We start from the raw sequence: 22,396 nt of genomic DNA on the forward strand, positions 1-22,396 counted from the left end.
TCCCCCACAAGTGCTAAACCCCACCATTCCCACTGAGGCTGTCCCCGTATGTTCTTCTACCTTTTGCTGTGTCCTAAATCATTGATTCATGTGTGGCAGCTGCACTTCACACACAGATCACGGGCTGTTCGCTGCCGGAAATCCAGAGAAGGGGCACCCGCCGCGAGTCTGATGATAACACGGTCATCGGGGAGCTCAGCCAGCCTATGGTTATAGCGCCTCCAATCCCGGGATCCCGAGCATAGATGGCCGTTTCTACTAGCAACAGCCTTATCCAGCTGACGGCCGCGAATTGAGCAGCGTGTAGTCCTTTGCACGCCGCGGGTCAGCCTCCAGAGCGGCCAATCAGGCGAGGTGCTGGCTATGGCCCCGCCAATCACCGCCGATCTGCTTGTTAACAGGAACGGATGGATTTGGAGGCGGGACCATAGCGCCGTCATTGACAGAGCTATGGTCCCGCCTCCAAATCCATCCAATCCTGTTAACATGCAGATCGGCGGTGATTGGCAGGGCCATAGCCAGCACCTCGCCTGATTGGCCGCTCTGTGTGGAGGCTGACCCGCGGCGTGCAAAGGACTACACGCTGCTCAAGCCGCGGCCGTCAGCTGGATAAGGCTGTTGCTAGTAGAAACGGCCATCTATGCTCGGGATCCCGGGATTGGAGGCGCTATAACCATAGGCTGGCTGAGCTCCCCGATGACAGGGTTAACATCAGACTCGCGGCGGGTGCCCCTTCTCTGGATTTCCGGCAGCGAACAGCCCATGGTCTGTGTGTGATTGGATTGCTGCTCCCCCACTGGTCTGTGGATCCAAGCAATGTCTGGCAAAGGAACCTGAAGTCAGCTGCTATGTCAAGTATTTCTTGTGTGGATCACAGTGTTTTGGGTGAGTTTCTGTGACTTTACTGCTCCAGCAGCAGGGAGGGAGGAGGTGTGGGAAGACTGAGGCATTTGTTTGCTGCCTGGATGAGTGGGTGAGCTGGCCTTTCTCCTTTGTACTTGCCATTTTTGTCAGTGCTGGAGTACTGATGTGAGATAAGATCCATTATCCCACTCAGTGATACTGTTCTCAGTGTGACCTTTGCCTAGTAAGCATAAGACAGCCCTCAGTAAAACAAGGAGACTATGCTGCAGACCCCAGTTAGGCACCATGTATTTCAGAGCAGCAGCCGCCTTGTATGAATGGAGAAGGATTGGGCTAGGACAGAGGACACAGGAAAGGTAGAATAGGACAGGAAGCTGGAAGGTCAGCACAATGCACAGTGGGACTGCTCATGGGGCATGTGTGAATGATGCAGAATAGCAGAGCACCAGGCGTCGTTACCTTACTAAGAGGGAGACAGTAATTGGGGGGAGGACATCCCCAAGACGCCTCTGCACCATGGACACACCAGGTTTAGTAAATTTTTTTTCCCCCTGGTTTTTGTCCTCTAAACCTAGGTGCGTCTTATGGTCCGGTGCGTCTTATAGTCCGAAAAATACGGTAACACCAAAATTCGCAGGCTAGAAAAGGAAAATGCAGAAATGCATGATAAACTGCAAGATTTAGAGAACCGCTCGCGAAGGAGCAATATTCGAGTAGTGGGACTACCAGAGTCATATGCACCATCTACCCTGATGCACTTCAGCATGGTTGAGCTCCCTCAGTTGCTGGGAATTGATCCACCATATAAAGCAGAAAGAGCACACAGAGTGGGACCACCCAAAGACGACAAAAAAAAAAAAAACTACCCAGAATGATAATGATTAAATATCTGGACTACTCAGAGAAAGACCACATCATGAGACTTTATAGACAGCTTAAAGATCCGCTGATCTATCAAGGTGTCACGCTAAGACTTTTTAATGACTACTCATTAGAAATCTCAAAACAACGCCAAAAATTCAATAATGCATGTACACAATGCATCACTAAAAAGCTGAAGTTCGCTTTGATGTTCCCAGCAGTCCTCAGAGTAACGGATAAAAAAGGGCAGCAACATATATTCAAAAATCATGGGGACGCGGAAACCTTTCTAGGAAAACAGACAGATTCACCTCCGAACAGCCCAAGAAATAGTACAGGGGGAGTTGAAGAAAATGATTGAGCGCTAAAGATATACAGCATAATGCGGGTGCTGCACAAAGTAAATGATTATAGCAAGCAAGACAAGAATTTCAATATTTAGAGGTATTGCAAGTCTGAGCATTGTTTCAAGGAAGTTAGAGGAGATTGATGTCCTTCACCAGGGAAGAAGTGAAGTCAGGTTATAGAAATGTATATTTTTACCTTGCACAAATGTTGGTATTTTATATGTTATATCTTCAAAAAAAGTTTATTCAGCAAGGTTGGGGGTTTCAGGGGATAATTGTTTGGGGGGGAAGGGGCGGGAGTAATTGTCTGCTGTTCCAACACTAATCATACTCAAAAGGAGATAATAAGTGTAACAGGGCATAAACTGGTCGTCTATCAAACATGACATTCAGAGTTGTTTCATGGAATGTAAAAGGCCTACGGGCAAAAGAAAAGAGATCACAAGTACTCAGACACCTCAAAAAATTAAAAGCAGATGTGGCTCTACTTCAAGAAACTTTTGAAAAAATGGTGGGTAGGAGAGGTATACTGTTCTGAGACGGTGGAGAGAAAAGCAGGCACAATAACTTTAATACACAAAAGAATATTGCATAGGGTTATAGACACAGAGTGTGGTGTTGATGGACGACTAGTTAGGATAAGGTTGCAACAAAATTCAGATGTGATCGATATATTCAATATATATGCACCAACAGAGGATAACCTGACCTTTTTGCAATCTCTTAGTAATAAAATAAACTGTTCAAATGCTACACATAAAACCATAGGGGGAGATTACAACGCAGTTTTAGACTTATTAGAGGGCAGGACTGCCAAAGACACCATCAGCAGGAGTTATAGGAAAAAAGCAAAACAATTTGCCTCATTCCAAGAAAATCTAAAACTAATTGACACATGGAGAATGTTGCACCCATATGACCGCCAATTTACGTTCTACTCTCAGCCCCATGACATGTGGTCTAGAATAGATTATATTCTAATTCTAATAACTGAATTTCTGTCGTCTAGAATTACAACCGCTGACATACAGGATTTGTTAGTTTCGGACCATGCACCAATCACCATAGACGTGGCAGAGATAGTCCAGAGGGGATCAGACATACTGTGGCGATTCCCGACACAGTTTTATGAAGACGAAGAATTCAGAGCATCCTTAAAGCAATGGTGGGAGGAATATTTAATAGACAATAAGGCCCAGGCCGATTCACCCTTCCTAATCTGGGAGGCGTCCAAGCCGGTAATTAGGGGGAAAATTATAGCATACGTGGCACACAAAAAAAAAAACAGGCACAGCTAGAATACTTGAAAGCGGTAGAAAAGACTAGACAAGCAGGAAAACACCACCAACTTAATCCCACAGAAGAAAATAGACAAGCCTGGGTTAAATCTAAAACAGAGGTTGATAGGTGGTACAAGACGAAAGATAAAATATGGGCATCTTTCATGTCCTTCCAATTCCACAAATACGGAAATAAAATGGGGAAACTTGACTAGACTGGCCATGGGCTCCAGAGACAACTCTAATATACAAACTCTAAAAGACAAGAAAGGTAACCTACACAATGACCCCAAAATTATAAATAAAATATTCCATGACTTTTATTCAGACTTATACTCAGAAACAACTAATAGTCTAGACCACAGCAAAATGACAGCCATACTGCAAAAAGCAAAGCTCCCAAAACTGACACAGGAAGAGACAGATAACCTCAATAGCCAAATAACTTTAGAAGAAATACAAGCAACAATAAAAAATCTGCACAACAACAAAACACCTGGACCAGATGGATTCAGTGCAGAATACTACAAGATTCTACAGACAGAAGTGGCACCTCACATACAAAAAGTCTTTAACATAATTTTGCAGACAGGTAATATGCCACACACCACCAATACTGCATACATAAAAGTACTACCAAAACAAGGTAAGGACCTATTGCTACCTGAGGCATACCGCCCTATCTCCCTAATAAACCAGGACCTGAAACTTTTAACAAAAATTATGGCAGAAAGATTAGCGAATATACTACCCAAACTAGTAGGGAAACACCAGTCAGGATTTGTCAAATGTCGCTCAGCAGTGGCAAATATAAGAAAGGTACTAATGGTACTGGACTATGCCAAAATGTATCCAAAAACATCTAAAGACTTTGCCGTGCTATTTCTTGATGCTGAAAAGGCATTTGACAATGTAAACTGGAACTGGTTACGAGCAGTACTAGAACAGATGGGATTCTCAGACTCTTATGTCACTAATAAAAGCGCTCCAACTAGACCCTACAGCGCAATTATATACCCCAGGTTTTTTGTCCCCGAGAATAATGCTCCAAAAAGGAACTAGACAAGGCTGTCTCTATCTCCCCTCCTATTTAACATAGCTCTGGAACCAATGGCCAAAATTCTAGAGTCCAGAATACAAGGTATCACAATTGGTTCATCCACAGTCATACAAACAATGTTTGCAGACGACATATTACTCTTCATGTCCAAACCACAGACCAAATTATCGGAGGTATTCCAGATCATAGATGAGGTAGGGAGAATAAGTGGATTTAAAGTTAACAGATCCAAAAGTGAATTGCTTCTACTCAATCACAAACCAGAGGCAGCAAGGCCCTTTGAAAACGCAGGAATTAAACTATCAAACAAAGTAAGGTATCTTGGAATCCAACTATCTAGGTCCCCCAGCTCGGTGTACGATTTAAACTACCCCCCACTGATTCATTAAATTATCCAACAGCTCAAAAACTGGGAACAGCTACCTATAAATTTAATGGGAAGGACAGCCCTTGTGAAATCTATAACCTTCGGTAAACTATTATACCCTTTACAGACTATACCATTGCTCCTTAAGCACCTAGATGTAAAAAAAAATTGAAGCTGCTATCTCCAGTTTCCTATGGGCGGGAAAAAGACATAGGATAGCCCTTAGCAAATTAATGATGCCAAAAAACTGGGCAGGAGTAGGTCTTCCTAACATAAGAAATTACAATCTAGCCTGCTTATTCAGACATGCTAGAGACTGGATATGTGGAGGTAGTTCCTTTTCGAACACCGAGTTGGAGGAAGCATTTTCAGAACCATGGTCACTACCAGCAATACTACACACCCCCTATCCCAAACTCCCGCAGAAAGTCAAACATAGCATAGTTTTGAGGGACACATGGGCTGGGTGGAAAGAGATAAGGAAGCGTTTTGGGCTACCCTGTCAGGTTTCTAAGTACGCACCCCTTTGGGGACATCCGGGCTTCCAGGCTAGCATGTCCCACGAGGGGTTCGGAATATGGGCAGACAAAGGTATCAGACAAATGGGACATCTCTTTAACTTATCTGAGGGAAAATGGAAAACTTTTGGGGAACTAAGGACAGAATTCAATTTACCTAAACATCACTTCTTATACTACGCACAAGTGAAATCACATGTGACAACACTGGTGAAGGACTTGACAAGAGAGCAGAAGCCAAATAACTGACACATTTTTGGCTCCAGGACCAAACCGGCTCCCCCTGTCGACAATACAAGCAACTCTGTTAAAACAACAGCAAGACCAACATGCGATAAACAACCTAAAAGCCTGGCATAGAGACATTCCGGACCCAGAGCTGATGGTACAGATTATAGACGGAAATAACCTTTATCGACAGATAATAAGCAATGAAAACTGGAGAGACTCTCACTTCAGATTAATCCATAGGGCAAAATACGCCTTCAACATAAGATATAAAACTCCTCCATCTAACTACTTAACATGCTGTCCAAAGTGCAAAACACCTCAAGCATCTCTTTTCCACTGTATGTGGGAATGTAAACCCATTAGAGCGTACTGGATTCAGGTTCAGAAGTATATCAAGCAAATATGCAACAGAGACATAGCAACCACACCGCAACTGTGTCTATTTCACTATAAAAAGGAAGACCAACAACCAACAGCAGAAACAACAAAATCGAGCGTAAAACAGAAAACGCCTCTATTGGGCCACCTAATCCTTGCAGCAAGCAAAAAAGTAATCTACAATAAGTGGATCTACCCCAGCAAACCAACTATATGGGACATAGAGCAAGAACTAATACAACTATTCAACATGGACAGACTAGATGCAGTGACAAAGGAAAAACAACAAAAGCTTTCTTCAAGAAATGGACTAAATTCATTGAACATACCTACTCCAAGGAGGAAATACAAGTCATAGTCGCACCCTTTAAGTACACAGAATGGTACGCCACAATGGACTTATTGGGAAAATTGGGCAAACTGAAGCTACCCTAGTCAATATGTCAGGGCCATAACAAGGCTTAAAGCCAATATCACGTCTCTTTCCATATAAGGATTGACAGACCTTTATGAATAAAGTTGCCTAAACACAGCAAGATGTTTTGGGGGTTGGAACAGCAGACAACAGAGGGTGGGGGGAGGGAGCAGAAGAGGGGGGGTTAAGTTGGGGGGAAAAGTTAAAAGGAAGAGATATGGTGATAATGTGATTAACATGGCTGAGTCGTAGCAAACTGTAAATCAGGGTCCCGTTTGTGAGGTTTGGATACCTATAGACCCATGTAAGATACTGTATGACATGTTGACATTAATGCACCTTGTAAGCGCATATCTCTAAATAAAATGTGTTTAAAAAAAAAAAAAAAAAAAAAAGTTCCTGAGGACATACCCAGGCGTGGCAGATCTTCTGCTGAAGGTGCGACGAGTGGCCAAATATTTCCGAAACTCCAGTACCGCTTCGGAGGGACTCACCAAGATTCAGGAGTGGTTCAATCTACCGAACCATCGCTTGGTGTGTGACGTACCCACGCGCTGGAATTCGACGCTGCACATGCTAGCACGCTTTTGCGAGCAGAAGAGTGCAGTGGTCCAGTACATGACGGCGCAGTACCGAGGCGCATCCGGGCAGCTACCAAGCTTCTGTGGATCTGATTGGGCCACCATGTTGGACCTCTGCCAAGTCCTCCAAAATTTTGAGCAATCCACGTTGCTTGTGAGTGGTGACAACTCCTCAGTCAGCATTACGATACCACTGCTGTGTTTACTGAAGAGATCAATGTTGCAGATCAAGGAAGCCGCAGTCAGGATGCAAGTGGGGGAATCTCAAGAGGACAACGATCAGCGTGATGATGATACCAACATCAGACAATCTGCCTCAGGAAACGCTGGTCCTCCCAGCTATGCTGAAGAAGAGGACGAGGAACAGCTGGAGTTGGAGCAGGACTTGGATGCCCCCACTGCCGAGGGACAGAGCGGTGCACGTTGGACTTCCACGATTCAGCTGGAATGGACAGCAGAAGAAGACGAGGAAGAAGGTGGGCGACGGCGTGATGCTGGTGATGATGATGAGGGTGCGTCAAGCTCAGAAGAACATGATGAGGATTCTGTTAGGACTGTGGCAGACATGGCTCAATTCATGCTAGACTGCATTGAATGCGACCCGCGCGTTGTTCGAATTCTGGACGACGTGGATTACTGGGTTTATACCCTTCTGGATCCACGGTACAAAGACAATGTTCCAAAACTCATTGGAGAAAGTGTCAGACAGGTCAAAATTGAAGAATACCAGCAGGCCCTTGTGGAGACATTAGAGAGGAGATTGACATCCTCCTCCTCCTCTAGCCAGTTCCACGCCGACAGACTGACTTCCGCAAACCCAGGACGAGGAGGGGAACAAAGAACGCAAGCTGCAGCTAGTGCCCACAAGGGAATGGTATCGGCAGTGTCCTTGGAGTGGCAAAATTTTCTGACACCCATGCAGCAGCCCACAGAACAGCAATCGCCCAGTTCCACCTCTAACACCGATCGCCTGCAGAAGATGGTCAAGGACTACATGTCAGATGGCGTAGCCATGTTGAACAATCCATCTGCACCCTTCAATTATTGGGTCTCTAAGCTACACATCTGGCACGAACTGGCAATGTACGCAATAGAGGTGCTGGCTTGTCCTGCAGCCAGCGTTATGTCCGAACGCTGTTTCAGTGCTGCCGGAGGCATCATTACAGATCGGCGTATCAGCCTCTCCACAGCAAATGCAGACCGGCTGACACAAATTAAAATGAATCAATCGTGGATTGGAAACGACTACGCAACACTCCCCGAGTCCGACCCCGACCAAGGACCATGAACATCTGTGATGGCTTAGCGTTGCCACTTTCCGTAATATCCCATTTCTATTTATTAATCACTGCATGGCGACAAAACTCATTGCTTTGCTTTGAAAATAATACAAGATTGTTGTTACCTGTGCCAAAAAAAACTGACATTTTCCGCATTTAAAAGACAATTTCCCTTTGAAACTTAAAAATCGTTTTTCTCAAAAACTATAAGGTCCTTTCGGAAAAAAATAGTTTCCTCTTATACCCACCCCCCTGTCCACATACCCTGAAAATTTGGTCTATGTTACATGTAAGGAGGCTTTGCAAAGCAGGAAAGTTCGGGTCCCCATTGACTTCCATTATGTTCGGTGTTCGGCACGAACGTACCGAACATCGGGACACCGTTCGGCCGAACGTTCTCGAACATCTGGATGTTCGCCCAACACTAGTCTGTACGCGTTGCATTCCGCACGCATGGCTGTCCGCGTTTGTAATGTGAACGGGGCCTTACTCCTATACTTTACTTCCACATTGTAAGTACCATCACTGGGCAGGTGTGCTAGTATCAGCTTGCTGATGGTTTGTACAGGATTTCTACAACCCAGCAACTCGGCTGGAGCCTGAAATAGTTGATTCATTATCTTGGCTAGTCGGTGCAGGTGTCAAGTGGCTAAAGCAAAGTTGGGGGAGGAAAAAAACAAAACAACACACACACACACACACACACACACAACACACACACACACCAAGGCTGCTGCCTAGGCACGGATACATTGAGACAGTTCATTCGGGTGCACATCCCAACTCTTAAATTAGGCGCCGCCATGGACCACAATGTTTTTTTTTTTTGTATGTATAACCAAAATGAGGTATGCAAATTCCTGATGTTAAGCTGCAATACAAATTTATTTATCTGCAATACCAAGAGCCATATTTAACATGCGCCTCTTTAAAAAGGTTTAACCACTTAAAGGGATACTGTAGGGGGGGGGGGGGGTCGGGGGAAAATGAGCTGAACTTACCCGGGGCTTCTAACGGTCCCCCGCAGACATCCTGTGCCCGCGCAGCTACTCACCGATGCTCCGGCCCCGCCTCCGGTTCACTTCTGGAATTTCTGACTTTAAAGTCAGAAAACCACTGCGCCTGCACGCCCGTGTCCTCACTTCCGCTGATGTCACCAGGGGTGTACTGCGCAGTCACAGACCATACTGGGCCTGCGCTGTGCACTCTTGATGACATCAGCGGGATCGAGGACACGGCAACGCAGGCGCAGTGGTTTTCAGACTTTAAAGTCTGAAATTCCAGAAGTGAACCGGAGGCGGGGCCGGAGCATTGGTGAGTGGCTGCGCCACCACAGGATGTCTGCGGGGGACCGTTAGAAGCTCCGGGTAAGTTCAGCTCATTTTCCCCCGACCCCCCTACAGCATCCCTTTAACGACCGCCTAACGCCGATAGGCGGGTCGTTAGTGGTATAGCATGGAAACGGCCTTTCCATGCCAGTTCACGGAGACTGTCTCCGTGAACAGTGTGCGAGCCGCCGATCGCGGCTCACACGCATAATGTAAACACGCGGGGAAGAAATCGTAGATCGGCGATCCCCGGCCTCTGATAGGCAGAAGCCTATCCTATCAGGCGCAGGACGGATATCCGTCCTGTGCCGCTCAGAGGGGGAAGGGAGAGGGAGGGAACAGAGGTGAGGCCAGAAAACGCTGCGGAGGGGGGCTTTGAGGAGCCCCCCGCAAATCAATAATAGCCGGCAGCGATCAGACCCCCCCAGCAGGACATCCAAAAGGGGGGGGGGAGGCACGCAACACCGATCACTGGAATATCCCCTGGTCCTTAAGTAATTAAGGACTCTTTCTCAGTGCGACGTTAAAGTCGCACGTTAGAAAATTTTATTACGCAGACTAACGCACAGCAATACAAAAAGTCTGTGTGACCTTCACAGTGCTCACATTGCGGTGTGTGTAACGTGTAGCAATATTTAGCAAGTGCTGCATGCTGTGCGTTTAGCAATACATTTGCTGCGTTGTGTGTTGCACATGCTCAGTAATTTTTTTTTAAATGTAATGCATACGCCATTTTCGTTCCATCAGCAGTGTTCTCCCCAGAATTTTTTTCCAGCCGGGTGGCACGAAAAAGTAGCCGGGTGGCGTGCAAGGGGGGGGGGGGGGGGGGAACAAGGCCAGTGCAACTATGCTTACAGAACAAAAGGAGGGTGAGGAGGCAAGCCGATCTACCTGCTAAGTACACACAATGCAATTTTCTGATAGGTTTACTGACAATTTCCAACAAGTCCGATCTGGTTTCCGATTTTCTGTTCACTGCTATAGGAAATGTTGCGAAAATCAGATTGGACATGTTAGGAATAATCGATCTGATAGTAAATCTGTCCGATAAGTGCATTGTGTGTACCTAGCATCATGGAGAGCGTTTCAGATTAAGGTGCTCAGGTCCCTTTTTAAAGGGAAGGTTCAGGGACTGTCTAAAAAAAATAAAAATCCGCATCCACTTACCTGGGGATTCCTCCAGCCCGTGGCAGGCAGGAGGTGCCCTCGGCGCTGCTCCGCAGGCTGCCGGTGGTCTCCGGTGGCCGACCCGACCAGGCCGGCGGCCAGGTCGGGCTCCTTCCGCGTTCCAAAATGCGCCTCACGGCGGCGTGCTGACGTCATCGGACGTCCTCCGGGCTTTACTGCGCAGGCTCAGAACTACTGAGCCTGCGCAGTAAAGCCCGGAGGACGTCCGATGACGTCAGCGCGCCGCCGTGAGGCGCATTTTGGAACGCGGAAGGAGCCCGACCTGGCCGCCGGCCTGGCCAGGTCGGGTCGGCCACCGGAGACCACCGGCAGCCTGCGGAGCGGCGCCGAGGGCACCTCCTGCCTGCCACGGGCTGGTGGAATGCCCAGGTAAGTGGATGCGGATTTTTATTTTTTTTAGACAGTCCCTGAACCTTCCCTTTAAGCCGACCTGAACTCAGAACTTCCTCTCTGCTCTAAAAGATACACAACAGCATAATTTAGCAAGCAACCTTTAAATAAAAGCATTTCTTTGTTACAGCAGATACAAATCCTGTAATAAATCTGCAGTGCTTTTAACATCCAGTGCTTTCAAATGAGCTCATCCGTCCTATCTAAAATGGTAGTGATGTGACACAGAAGATCAAATTACACAGGCTAAACTTTCTAAATTCAGGGTGCATTTCTCGGTTTTCCTTCGGTCCTGTGCAAGAGTTCAGCTCCACTAGGTTTCGGCAGTGTGAAGGGGAGGAGGAGCACTACAGACATGATACAAGCTGGGGACTGGGGGAGATGCAGACACAGCAGGAGAGGAGTGCATAGGACGCTGCCTAGCCTGTTACTGAACATGCTGTGCATGGCTGCGTCTCCTCTGCCAACCCCGACACCCCCCCCCCCCAGAACAAAGTAAAGAAAATAAACATGCAGAGCTGTGACTAGGCATCACTTCTCCTGCCCTGTGTGCCTCCCCCCATCTGGATTAGACCTGCAGCTGCCATTTACTTTAGCACTGTGGTTACCTGCAGTCTGGGGGAGGAAGGGGAGAATTAATTAGCAGCTCTGCGGCTGTCCCGGACTGCTGGACCCATGTGGCTCTCATCTTTGTAACTCCTGGAAGCTGCTGCTATTGCCCAGGGTTGTGTGGGCGTAATTGCTTAGCTGCCCCTCTCTTCATTGACAAGAGAGAGGCACGGCCATAACACAGATCCAACTTCTCATGACGGAGAATCGGAGCAGGAGTCCCGCCCCTTACAACCCGTCCAGCCAATCCCTGCGTCACCAGAAAGCTCTAGGTGACAGGCAGAGGAGCGCTCCTGCAGAGTACAGCCACAGCTTTCACTATGAGAGCTGGCGCTGATTGAAAGCAGGAAACTGAGCGTTCCTCTGTGCAAAATGAAGTTTTACAGCGCAGGATTTTAGAAGCAGGCAAGCACTTAACAGGCGGGTGGGGTTTCAAATCAGCCGGGCGGTCTGCCCACCTAATTGGCCCTGGGGAGAACACTGCATCAGTATGTGAGGAAAACGGCGCACCAAGAGTAACATAACGTAGTACAAAATAACGTCCAATTTTATAACCTACATGCGCTGCGTTAGGGGCACGTTGTGCAACTTTAACGTCGCATCAAACGCAACATCCCGCGGTGAAAGAGGCCTAAAGGTCCTTTTGCGGGTTTCTCCTGGAATGCTTTTGGCCCTTATGAAAGATGCTGATCAGGTGTTTAGCAGCTGTAAAAGTTTACTATCACACTAAAAATGCACTCTTGGCTGTGAAGCACTGCAAAGTGTGACTGATGTATGAATGCAGTGCCTGAACCCCAGGGCTGTGGAGTCGGTCCAAAAATCCACCGACTCCGACTCCTCTAATTTGCATATTACAATTTTGTTGATTAAAAGTATGTAACATGAAATTCTTCTCTTAACTGCCAACGCTTAGGAATTTTACAAGACAACTGAAGTGAGAAGGATATGTAGACTACTATATTTATTCCCTTCAGACTAAAACTAGTCCTTGGTAAGAGTACTTGTAAAAGGTACAAACCGGAACAAAGAACATCTATCAGGCCCTAGGCAATGTAAGTGTGGGTACACGTAAGAATGATGTGCAGGTACTCTGCAGGGGAATGAGGAGATTGTAAACAGACAACACCTCTGTGTTCAATGTGCACAGCATTCTCAGTGGATTCCCTGCAGCTCTGTGGGGAGTGCATATGTAGAGTATAGTACTACTGTGTAACAAAGTAAACCTGAGACAGATGAAATTAAAGTTTTATACATACCTGGGGCTTCCTCCAGCCGCCTTCAGGATAATCGGTCCCTCCTTGTCCTCCTCCACCACTTGGATCTTCTGCTATGAGTCCAGGTACTTGAGCCAGTCGGGCATAGTGCGCATGCACACACTCCGCCGCCAGGAGCATACTACACCTGTGCAGCACTATTGCGCAGGTGCAGAACGCTCCTGGCTGTGGGAGCGGCATGCGGCCGGACAGCGCTGACTGGCTGAAGTACCAGGACTCATAGCAGAAGATCCGGGTGGTGGAGGACAGCGAGGGACTGATTAGCCTGAAGGGGGCTGGAGGAAGCCCCAGGTATGTATAAAACTTTACTTTTCATCCGTCTCAGTTACCCTTTAATTTGTAGTCACCAAACCAAATTTTAACAACATATCAAATTATTTGATTTCATCAGCAAAGGGAGTGCATACATTTGCATAAATCAGCATCAATGCAGAATTATTTCCATCTCGTTGACCATCTCTATTAGTGACACAGCTACACATCAGGCTTTATACTTACAGCATAGATGTTATTTAGTATATATGAGAGATTCCTGTGTACACATCATATATACAGTCACAATCAGATGTGTATATCTGACCTTAAAAATACGGGGACTGCTTTATTGAAGCAGCACAAGTAACTAATTTTGATTGGTTTATTTCATTTTTGTGGACTAAGCACAGCTATTACTGTATATATACATTATTTTTAATGACCATTATCTGAGAAATAGAACATTTTATCATATTTTCTATTTTAATTACAGTTACAAATTCATTAGGAGTCGGTGCATTTTTTCCCCGACTCCGACTCCAGGCACCCAAAATTGCCCGACTCCGACTCCACAGCCCTGCTGAACCCCACCAGATAAATAACAGGCTCCTTATGCAGGCTGACATGGGCACTTTAGAAGAAGCAAACTCACGTATTGTAAAATCAAAGTGTAATAGAAAAATAAAGGCATCTTGTTAAAGGGACACTGTAGGGGGGTCAGGGGAAAATGAGTTGAAGTTACCCGGGGCTTCTAATGGTCCCCCGCAGACATCCTGTGCCCGCGCAGCCATTCACTGATGCTCCGGCCCCGCCTCTGGTTCACGTCTGGAATTTCAGACTTTAAAGTCTGAAAACCACTGCGCCTGCGTTGCCGTGTACTCAATCCCGCTGATGGCACCATGAGCATACTGCGCAGGCCCAGTATGGTCAGTGCCTGCGCCGTGCACTCCTGGTGACATCAGGGGAAGCGAGGACACGGCAATGCAGGCGCAGTGGTTTTCAGACTTTAAAGTCTGAAATTCCAAAAGTGAACCGGAGGCGGGGCCGGAGCATCGGTGAGGATGCCTGCGAGGGACCATTAGAAGCCCCGGGTAACAAACTCATTTTCCCCCGACCCCCCCCTACAGTATCCTGCGCTATCCTGTTTGGTTAAACCCTCCTCCTGCTTGCTAGCTAGCTAGCTAGCTACATGAACGTACTCCACTTAAGCACCCATGACCTATAGATGTGTCCCCAGCAAAAATCAGACCAGTCTTAAAAGATGGACAAACACTTAGCGATTTTTATTATCGATATTTGGCCAATTCCATCACTCTGCTAGAATACTGTATGTTTGAAATCAATGCAGCATGCAGTCGATCACACATGATGGATAATATGGATCATCGGTGAGTCGGGAGCGCCGGCAGGTGGACGGCCCATAGCATTGCACTAAACGGTGCAATGGTTAAAGAGACTCTGAAGAGAGAATAAATCTCGCTTCAGAGCTCAAAATTAGCAGGGGCATGTGTGCCCCTGCTAAATCGCCGCTATCGCGCTGCTAAACGGGGGTCCCTTCACCCCCAAATCCCCCCCCGCACGACTTGGTCGTACATTTGGTCGCTCCTGGAGGCAGGGCTAACCGCCGCAGCCCTGCCTCCAGTCGCATCTATCAGCGGCGCATCGCCGCCTCTCCCCCGCCCCTCTCAGTGAAGGAAGACAGAGGGGCGGGGGAGAGGCGGAGATACGCGCTGACAGACGCGCGTGGGGCAGGGCTGCGGCGGTTAGCCCTGCCCCAACCAGGAAGCGCTCCCCCGCTGCACCGAGGGAATTTGTGGGATCAGGGACCCCCGTTAAGCCACGGGATAGCGGAGTTTTAGCAGGGGCACACATGCCCTTACTATTTATGAGGTCTGAAGCGAGATTTATTCTCGCTTCAGACTCTCTTTAAATCGATTTTTAATAGGTTCATACTGAAATCTGTTAAAAATCCATGCCCAGTGTGTGGCAGTGATAGTGATAGATATATTATAGTAGTGGCTGGATGGTGTACTGGTTAAGGGCTCTGCCTCTGACACAGGAGACCTGGGTTCGAATCTCGGCTCTGCCTGTTCATTAAGCCAGTAATTCAGTAAGGAGCTCTTTGGGCAGGACTCCCTAACACTGCTACTGCCTACTGAGTGCGCTGTAGTGGCTGCCTCGCAAGCACTTTGAGTCAGACAGGAGAAAAGCGCTATACAAAAAAAAGGTATTATTATTATTCCTCTTAGATCAGATTTGGATAAGAGAGGGATGGTCAAATCTGGTGGCCATCTATACTTGTATGGCCACCTTTACCAGTAATTAAAGTCTTTAACCTAGATAACAGTGTAAAGGATACATAATCCAAGAGGTCTTGTGTGAAAGGATTCATTGTTCTGGAAAGCATTGCAATGGGATAATGATAAGCTATATAGAAAAAGGGAAAAAAATATATGAGAAGTTACATATACACATTTGTGGATATACACAGCTGATAATGTTCTTGAAAATGAATATTGAAAGCCTTGCCTAGCCACAGTTGCCAGATTCTGCCGCTCGTCATCTGCAGAGTGATGCAAATCCCAGCACACCTCCCCCTCACATTTGGCGGGGAGGGGTTGTTGGGCAAGGATTTAAAAATCAAACCGCAAGACAGAGAGGGGTAGAGATTGGCACTGTACCTGGGGTAAGCTGGGGACGGCTTGATGGAGCTTTACCAATATATCAATCACACTTTCATTCGATAAACTGCCTGAAATCAATACAGAGTTAATTGACCAAGCCTATTTGGGGCAATAGGTTTCTGGCAGACTTGATGAACGTGGTCGAATTGATTAGAAAATAATATACGTATAGCCAGCCTGACAGCTTCCCAATCAAATGAGCAGGTAGAGCTTAAAAAGTTCTTAAAGGAGGGGGGGGGGGGGGGGGGTAGCATGTTTTGGCTGATATTTCATATGTTACACATTTTTAAAGACTAACTGTACTGCGCATTGAAGTATATGGGGCTTCTAATTTGATGGAAGGCCATTGCAGTCTATAGAGATATGATGTTGTCAAGCTGCATAGGAGACAGAGCAAACTATTAAAAAACACCTATTTCTACCCTCCTTACTTGCTGAAGCCTTTAATTGCTTGACAAAGACATCCCTTTTTAAAATCCTTTATTTATTATTAGAGAGTTTGACAAGCCCTTTAGTCCTGGTGAGACCAGGGGCTTCATTCACAAAATTGTGCTAACACTTAGCACGCCTGTGCAAAGCTGCTTTGCACGCGATATTATGTGCGTAAAGCTTTACGCGCCTAAACGAATGACTTTGCTTGAAGTCAATACTTTACGCTCGTAAAGTTTTATGCGCATTACATCGCGTGCAAACCAGCTTAGCATGGGCGTGCTAAGTATACACTCATAGGTTAACACGCGAAGCGCCGTAGTGATCACGTTCAAAGTGCACTTATCATGCGTACGGCATAACGCTGTACGTGCGCTAAAACTTAGCACGTGAACGGCATAAACTTTGCACGTGCAAAATGCTTAGCACGCAAGTTTGCACGTGCAAAACTTTAACACGATAACTGCGTTATCACCAGTTAGTGAATCGAGCCCTAGGTCTTACCCAAACGTAACAACAAAGTCCAGTTTACTTAATTGCTTTTGGCAGTGCTCAGATTATGCACATACTTGTTTATGCTATGACATTACTATAGAAGTATAGTGTGGAGACTTTGTGACTTTTACTATGAGAGTCCCCAGTAACGTACATTGAAAAATGATTCGCCCGATTTCATAAATGCAGGTAAATACAACAAAAGACGTCAAAGAGGTTTGGAACAGCACCCGTGCAAGGAGAAGGTGGTGTGCCCAAGTCAGCAGCGTTCCACACCACTGGAGCTGTCACATAGAAGGTCCACTGGAACAGGCACCACCAATATAAATTTATAGTCTAACTGCTTTTAATTTTATGAAAATAAAGAGACTATAAATTTATATGGTGGTGCCTGTTCCAGTGGACCTTCCAGGTAAATAAACAAAATCAAGGCAGGCTGGACTACACAGCCCTTATTCAATTCACTTTGTCCACTAAGTTTTCTCCTAGGTAATATTTTAACACCTTATCAATAAAATGCCCTTTAAGCAATAAAATAAGCAGAATAATTTTGACAGTAACTTTTCACAAACGTATTGGGATTTTTCAATTGAATAGTGCAGAAAAGTTATTTTAACCACTTGCCGACCGCACACTCATACCGTGCGGCGGCAAAGTGGTAGCTGGAGGACCAGCGACGCAACTGTGCATCGCCATGTGCCTCCCTAATTAATCAGGAAAGGCAGTTCGCGCGAGCGGCCGTTTCCTGTTAAATCACGGAGCGGGTCTCCGTGAATAGCCTGCGAGCCGCTGATTGCGGCTCGCAGACTAAATGTAAAACGTAGGAGACATTTGTCTCCTTTGTTTACATTGTACGGCGCAGTAGCGCCGTAAGGCAGATCGGCGATCCCCGGCCAATCAGCGGCCGGGGATCGCCGCCATCTGACAGGGGACAGCCTGTCACTGGCTGCACAGGACGGATAGCGTCCTGTGCAGCCCCGATCACCAGGGGGGCCAGGTAGGAGAGGGAGGGGGGGAATTTCGCCGCGGAGGGGGGCTTTGAGGTGCCCCCCCCCGCAACATGCCTGCCCACCGGAGCGATCAGACCCCCCCTGCACATCATCCCCATAGGGGGGAAAAAGGGGGGCAATCTGATCGCTCTGCATGAAACATGATCTGTGCTGGGGGCTGCAGAGCCCACCCAGCACAGATCACAAAAAATAACGCTGGTCCTTAAGGGGGGGTAAAGGGTGGGTCCTCAAGTGGTTAAACAAAAGACAGAAAATGATCCCCTAGAGAAGAAAACTTAGCAGAAAAAGTGAATTGCATTTGGCCCCGGACTCTGGAATTCTGCTTACCTCCGATAACACGACACTGATCATAGCAGTCTCTATCGCGTACATCCAGAAGAAGGTAAGGGCAGTCTGGGTAAGGTTTGTCAAAACAGCCAGGGCTTGGTGGAGGCTCATGTTTAGGTTTTTTCTTTGGGTTATTATCCAGGTCCAATTCTCCTACTCCACTAATAAGGCTAAAAGAGAAATAGGCAAATTCCATATTAAATCATTCTGAGAACCAGATGGGTTGTTTCAGCATGTGACCTATAAACTATAAAATGCCCAAGTAACCTACATATTTCTCTTCTTCTGTGCATTTTTTTGCAATACGTAAAACAAAAAAAAACAAAAAAAAAAACTTTCACTGTTTCCATCAGACCTGCAGACCTGCATTAGCTGCGGTCACTCTGTGAGGATGAAGGTGAATACCCAGTTTATAACAGCAAAAGAGGAGTTAGTGATCAATTCCTACCATACACAGTAAACTCAATTTTGATAGATGTCAGCAGAAATCTATTGAGTATTGATCAAACCACAAGTGTTGTACTGCTTGTTGCATTGCAACACCATGGGCCATCAATCCCCCACGACTCTTATCCCGCCCCCATCACATTGAGGTTTTCGTAGTCCGATCAGACTTTCCATCAATTTACTGCACACGTTCGAATAAGTGCCAATTGAATGGATATGCTGGAGCAATAGATGACAGGCAGATGATCAACTCAGCCAGAAAACGATCAGAAAAAAAATTCAACACAAGTATGGCCAGCCTTACTCTGCTGCAATTGTCTCACTATCTATTGTATGCGCTGCACTGAAGGAAGAGAATTGTATTTCTTCATTGGGAATTAAAAGTAAAAGAAAATAGTGGGAAGAGTGTCCTCTAGTGGTTACCTACCATAACATCTACCACAGTGTACTCAAGGTAGTTTACACAACAAGTTTATACCCTCCTCAAGGCTAAATGTAATCGCAGACTATAAAAAAAAAAAAAAAAAAAAAAATTAAAAAAAAAAAAACGAACTCTTGTGGGTACATGGGGAAAGCTTCCCTGTGCAAACTCAGTCCTCACTATTGGCAGCACCAACCCCCTTCACAGACCACTTGAGGTGTTGCAAGGCAGGCCAGCCATGCACCCGTCCGGTGTTCTGCTTGAGGAAGTGAGCAGGAGCATCGCCAGACCTCAACTTTTGTAGAGTGCAGGAGCAGAAATTTAAGTTGCATAACACTCAGTGGTGGTCACATGACTCCCGCTGAGCACAGCAAGAGATAAGGTATTTTTTTTTTGTTTGTTTTTTTTAATTCTTCACCATTACACATCTGTCTTGGTAGATGGATGGTAGACGAGGGCATACACTTAATAAAAGGTTTTGGTTTGACAGCCCAAAGAAACTGAGCAATGCCAATTCTGATAGCAAGCAGAATGATAATTGAATATAAACCTCTTTATGGCCACATCACACCGATTGGCGTGAACACGGCACATTCTCCCCCCCTCGACCTTGCAGAGCCAATTGTGTCAAGACCTTGGATCGTGTTTTGCTGGGGATCATGCGCGCGGATCCCTGCTTGAATGATGGAGCGCGGCTTCGTTATCAATCTCCCATCCCTAGTAGACTGTTAAACAGCGTAACCCCTGTGATGTACGGTAGCGCTGTACTGGGGACAGCCGTGTCACTTGGCTGTCCCCTGGAGAGGCTTAGAAAGCGATCGGCTTTCATAAGCTGATGTCTATAAGAGCCGGTCGCTGTGATTGGCTGGCGGGGGTGGGGGGGGCGGGGCTGGAAAAAAAAAATCATGATTTTTATTATCAGAAGACAATAAAAGCAGCAAACAGAGCCCACCAACAGCAAGCTCTGCTGGTGGGCAGAAAAGAGAGGGGGGGGGGGGGGGGGAGAGAAACTCATTTGTGTGTGGATTCACGTATGTGTGGCTCTGCAACAAGCCATTAAAGCTGCAGAGCCCTAAACTGATAGCAGCATAAAGGTGGTTAAGCAAATGTGCTTAACCCTGCAATACAGCCTGCTTCTTCTCCTGTATGGATTTTGCTGGTGTGCAGATTAATCAGGAATTACACTGACACCTCAAGGATGGACAATAGATACCAAACTACCAATTACAGTAGAAATGTTGTACCTTACAGGAAGTAGGAGGGGATGTGAGCAATCTTGGAAGAGAAAGCTGGAGGCACTAAAGATCTTATGTCTGGATTGATAGGTCACACAATTGCAGGCAAGCACTGCTACACAATGGGTAAATAACTTATATCTACAGGGTTTAATTTTGGGATGTAATCAAGAAACTGTATTTAATTGATAAAAATGGAAACAATTTTAGGTGTCAGTTTTACAAATATGCCTCAGTGTTTCAGAGCTGGTGATCGATACACATGTGATACAGATAAATAGCATACCTTATTTATAATGTATACAGTGGAGGAAATAATTATTTGACCCCTCACTGATTTTGTAAGTTTGTCCAATGACAAAGAAATGAAAAGTCTCAGAACAGTATCATTTCAATGGTAGGTTTATTTTAACAGTGGCAGATAGCACATCAAAAGGAAAATCGAAAAAATAACCTTAAATAAAAGATAGCAACTGATTTGCATTTCATTGAGTGAAATAAGTTTTTGAACCCTCTTACAATAAAAGACTTAATACTTAGTGGAAAAACCCTTGTTTGCAAGCACAGAGGTCAAAGGTTTCTTGTAATTGATGACCAAGTTTGCACACATTTTAGGAGGAATGTTGGTCCACTCTTTGCAGATCATCTCTAAATCCCTAAGGTTTCGAGGCTGTCTCTGTGCAACTCTGAGCTTGAGCTCCCTCCATGGGTTTTCTATTGGATTAAGGTCCGGAGACTGACTAGGCCACTCCATGACCTTAATGTGCTTCTTCTTGAGCCACTCCTTTGTTGCCTTTGCTGTATGTTTTGGGTCATTGTCGTGCTGGAACACCCATTCACGACCCATTTTCAGTTTCCTGGCAGAGGGAAGGAGGTTGTCGTTCAGGATTTCACGATACATGGCTCCGTCCATTTTCCCGTTAAATCGATTAAGTTGTCCTGTGCCCTTAGCAGAAAAACACCCCCAAAGCAAAATGTTTCCACCCCCATGCTTGACGGTGGGGACGGTGTTTTGGGGGTCATAGGCAGCATTTTTCTTCCTCCAAACACAGCGAGTTGAGTTAATGCCAAAGAGCTCTATTTTGGTCTCATCAGACCACAGCACCTTCTCCCAGTCACTCACAGAATCATTCAGGTGTTCATTGGCAAACTTCAGACGGGCCTGCACATGTGCCTTCTTGAGCAGGGGGACCTTGCGAGCCCTGCAGGATTTTAATCCATTGCGGCGTAATGTGTTTCCAATGGTTTTCTTGGTGACTGTGGTCCCTGCTAATTTGAGGTCATTCACTAACTCCTCCCGTGTAGTTCTAGGATGCTTTTTAACCTTTCTCAGAACCATTGACACCCCACGAGGTGAGATCTTGCGTAGAGCCCCAGAGCGAGGTCGATTGATGGTCATTTTGTGCTCCTTCCATTTTCGAACAATCGCACCAACAGTTGTCACCTTCTCTCCCAGCTTCTTGCTAATGGTTTTGTAGCCCATTCCAGCCTTGTGCAGGTCTACAATTTTGTCTCTGACATCCTTGGACAGCTCTTTGGTCTTTCCCATGTTGGAGAGTTTGGAGTCTGCTTGATTGATTGATTCTGTGGACAGGTGTCTTTTATACAGGTGACTAGTTAAGACAGGTGTCCTTAATGAGGGTGACTAATTGAGTAGAAGTGTCTAACCACTCTGTGGGAATGAGAACTCTTAATGGTTGGTAGGGGTTCAAAAACTTATTTCACTCAATGAAATGCAAATCAGTTGCTATCTTTTATTTAAGGTTATTTTTTCGATTTTCCTTTTGATGTGCTATCTGCCACTGTTAAAATAAACCTACCATTGAAATGATACTGTTCTGAGACTTTTCATTTCTCGGTCATTGGACAAACTTACAAAATCAGTGAGGGGTCAAATAATCATTTCCTCCACTGTATGTATCCTAATCATTGAAAAACCTACCTCTGCAGAGTGGAACGTGCAGAGCTCAGAGATTCCCCACCTCCTATATTGTCAATGAACTCGATCGGGCTTAAGGGAACACTGCCAGGGCTGCCTTTTCCATTGGTCTGGTCTGCTGCAAGCTCTGCATCTGTTTCTGATAAAACTGAACTGTTGTCTAAAATAAAAGGATTGTAGGTT

General features: G+C 46.1%; 1 protein-coding gene across 3 annotated transcripts in view; it reads right to left on the reverse strand.

Annotated features, from left to right (window-relative positions):
• CEP41 (centrosomal protein 41) overlaps window positions 1-22,396 on the reverse strand; it is a 68,672-nt gene that overhangs the window by 16,484 nt on the left and 29,792 nt on the right. For all 3 annotated transcript variants that reach the window (XM_068276035.1, XM_068276037.1, XM_068276036.1), the window contains 3 exons: window positions 22,217-22,373; window positions 18,172-18,341; window positions 15,586-15,653 (listed from right to left, as the gene is read on the reverse strand). In XM_068276035.1, coding sequence (XP_068132136.1) covers window positions 15,586-15,653; window positions 18,172-18,341; window positions 22,217-22,373 — 395 coding nt within the window. The remainder of the gene's footprint in view (window positions 1-15,585; window positions 15,654-18,171; window positions 18,342-22,216; window positions 22,374-22,396) is intronic.

This window comes from Hyperolius riggenbachi, chromosome 3, assembly GCF_040937935.1.
Source record: "Hyperolius riggenbachi isolate aHypRig1 chromosome 3, aHypRig1.pri, whole genome shotgun sequence".
Lineage (NCBI taxonomy): Eukaryota > Metazoa > Chordata > Amphibia > Anura > Hyperoliidae > Hyperolius > Hyperolius riggenbachi.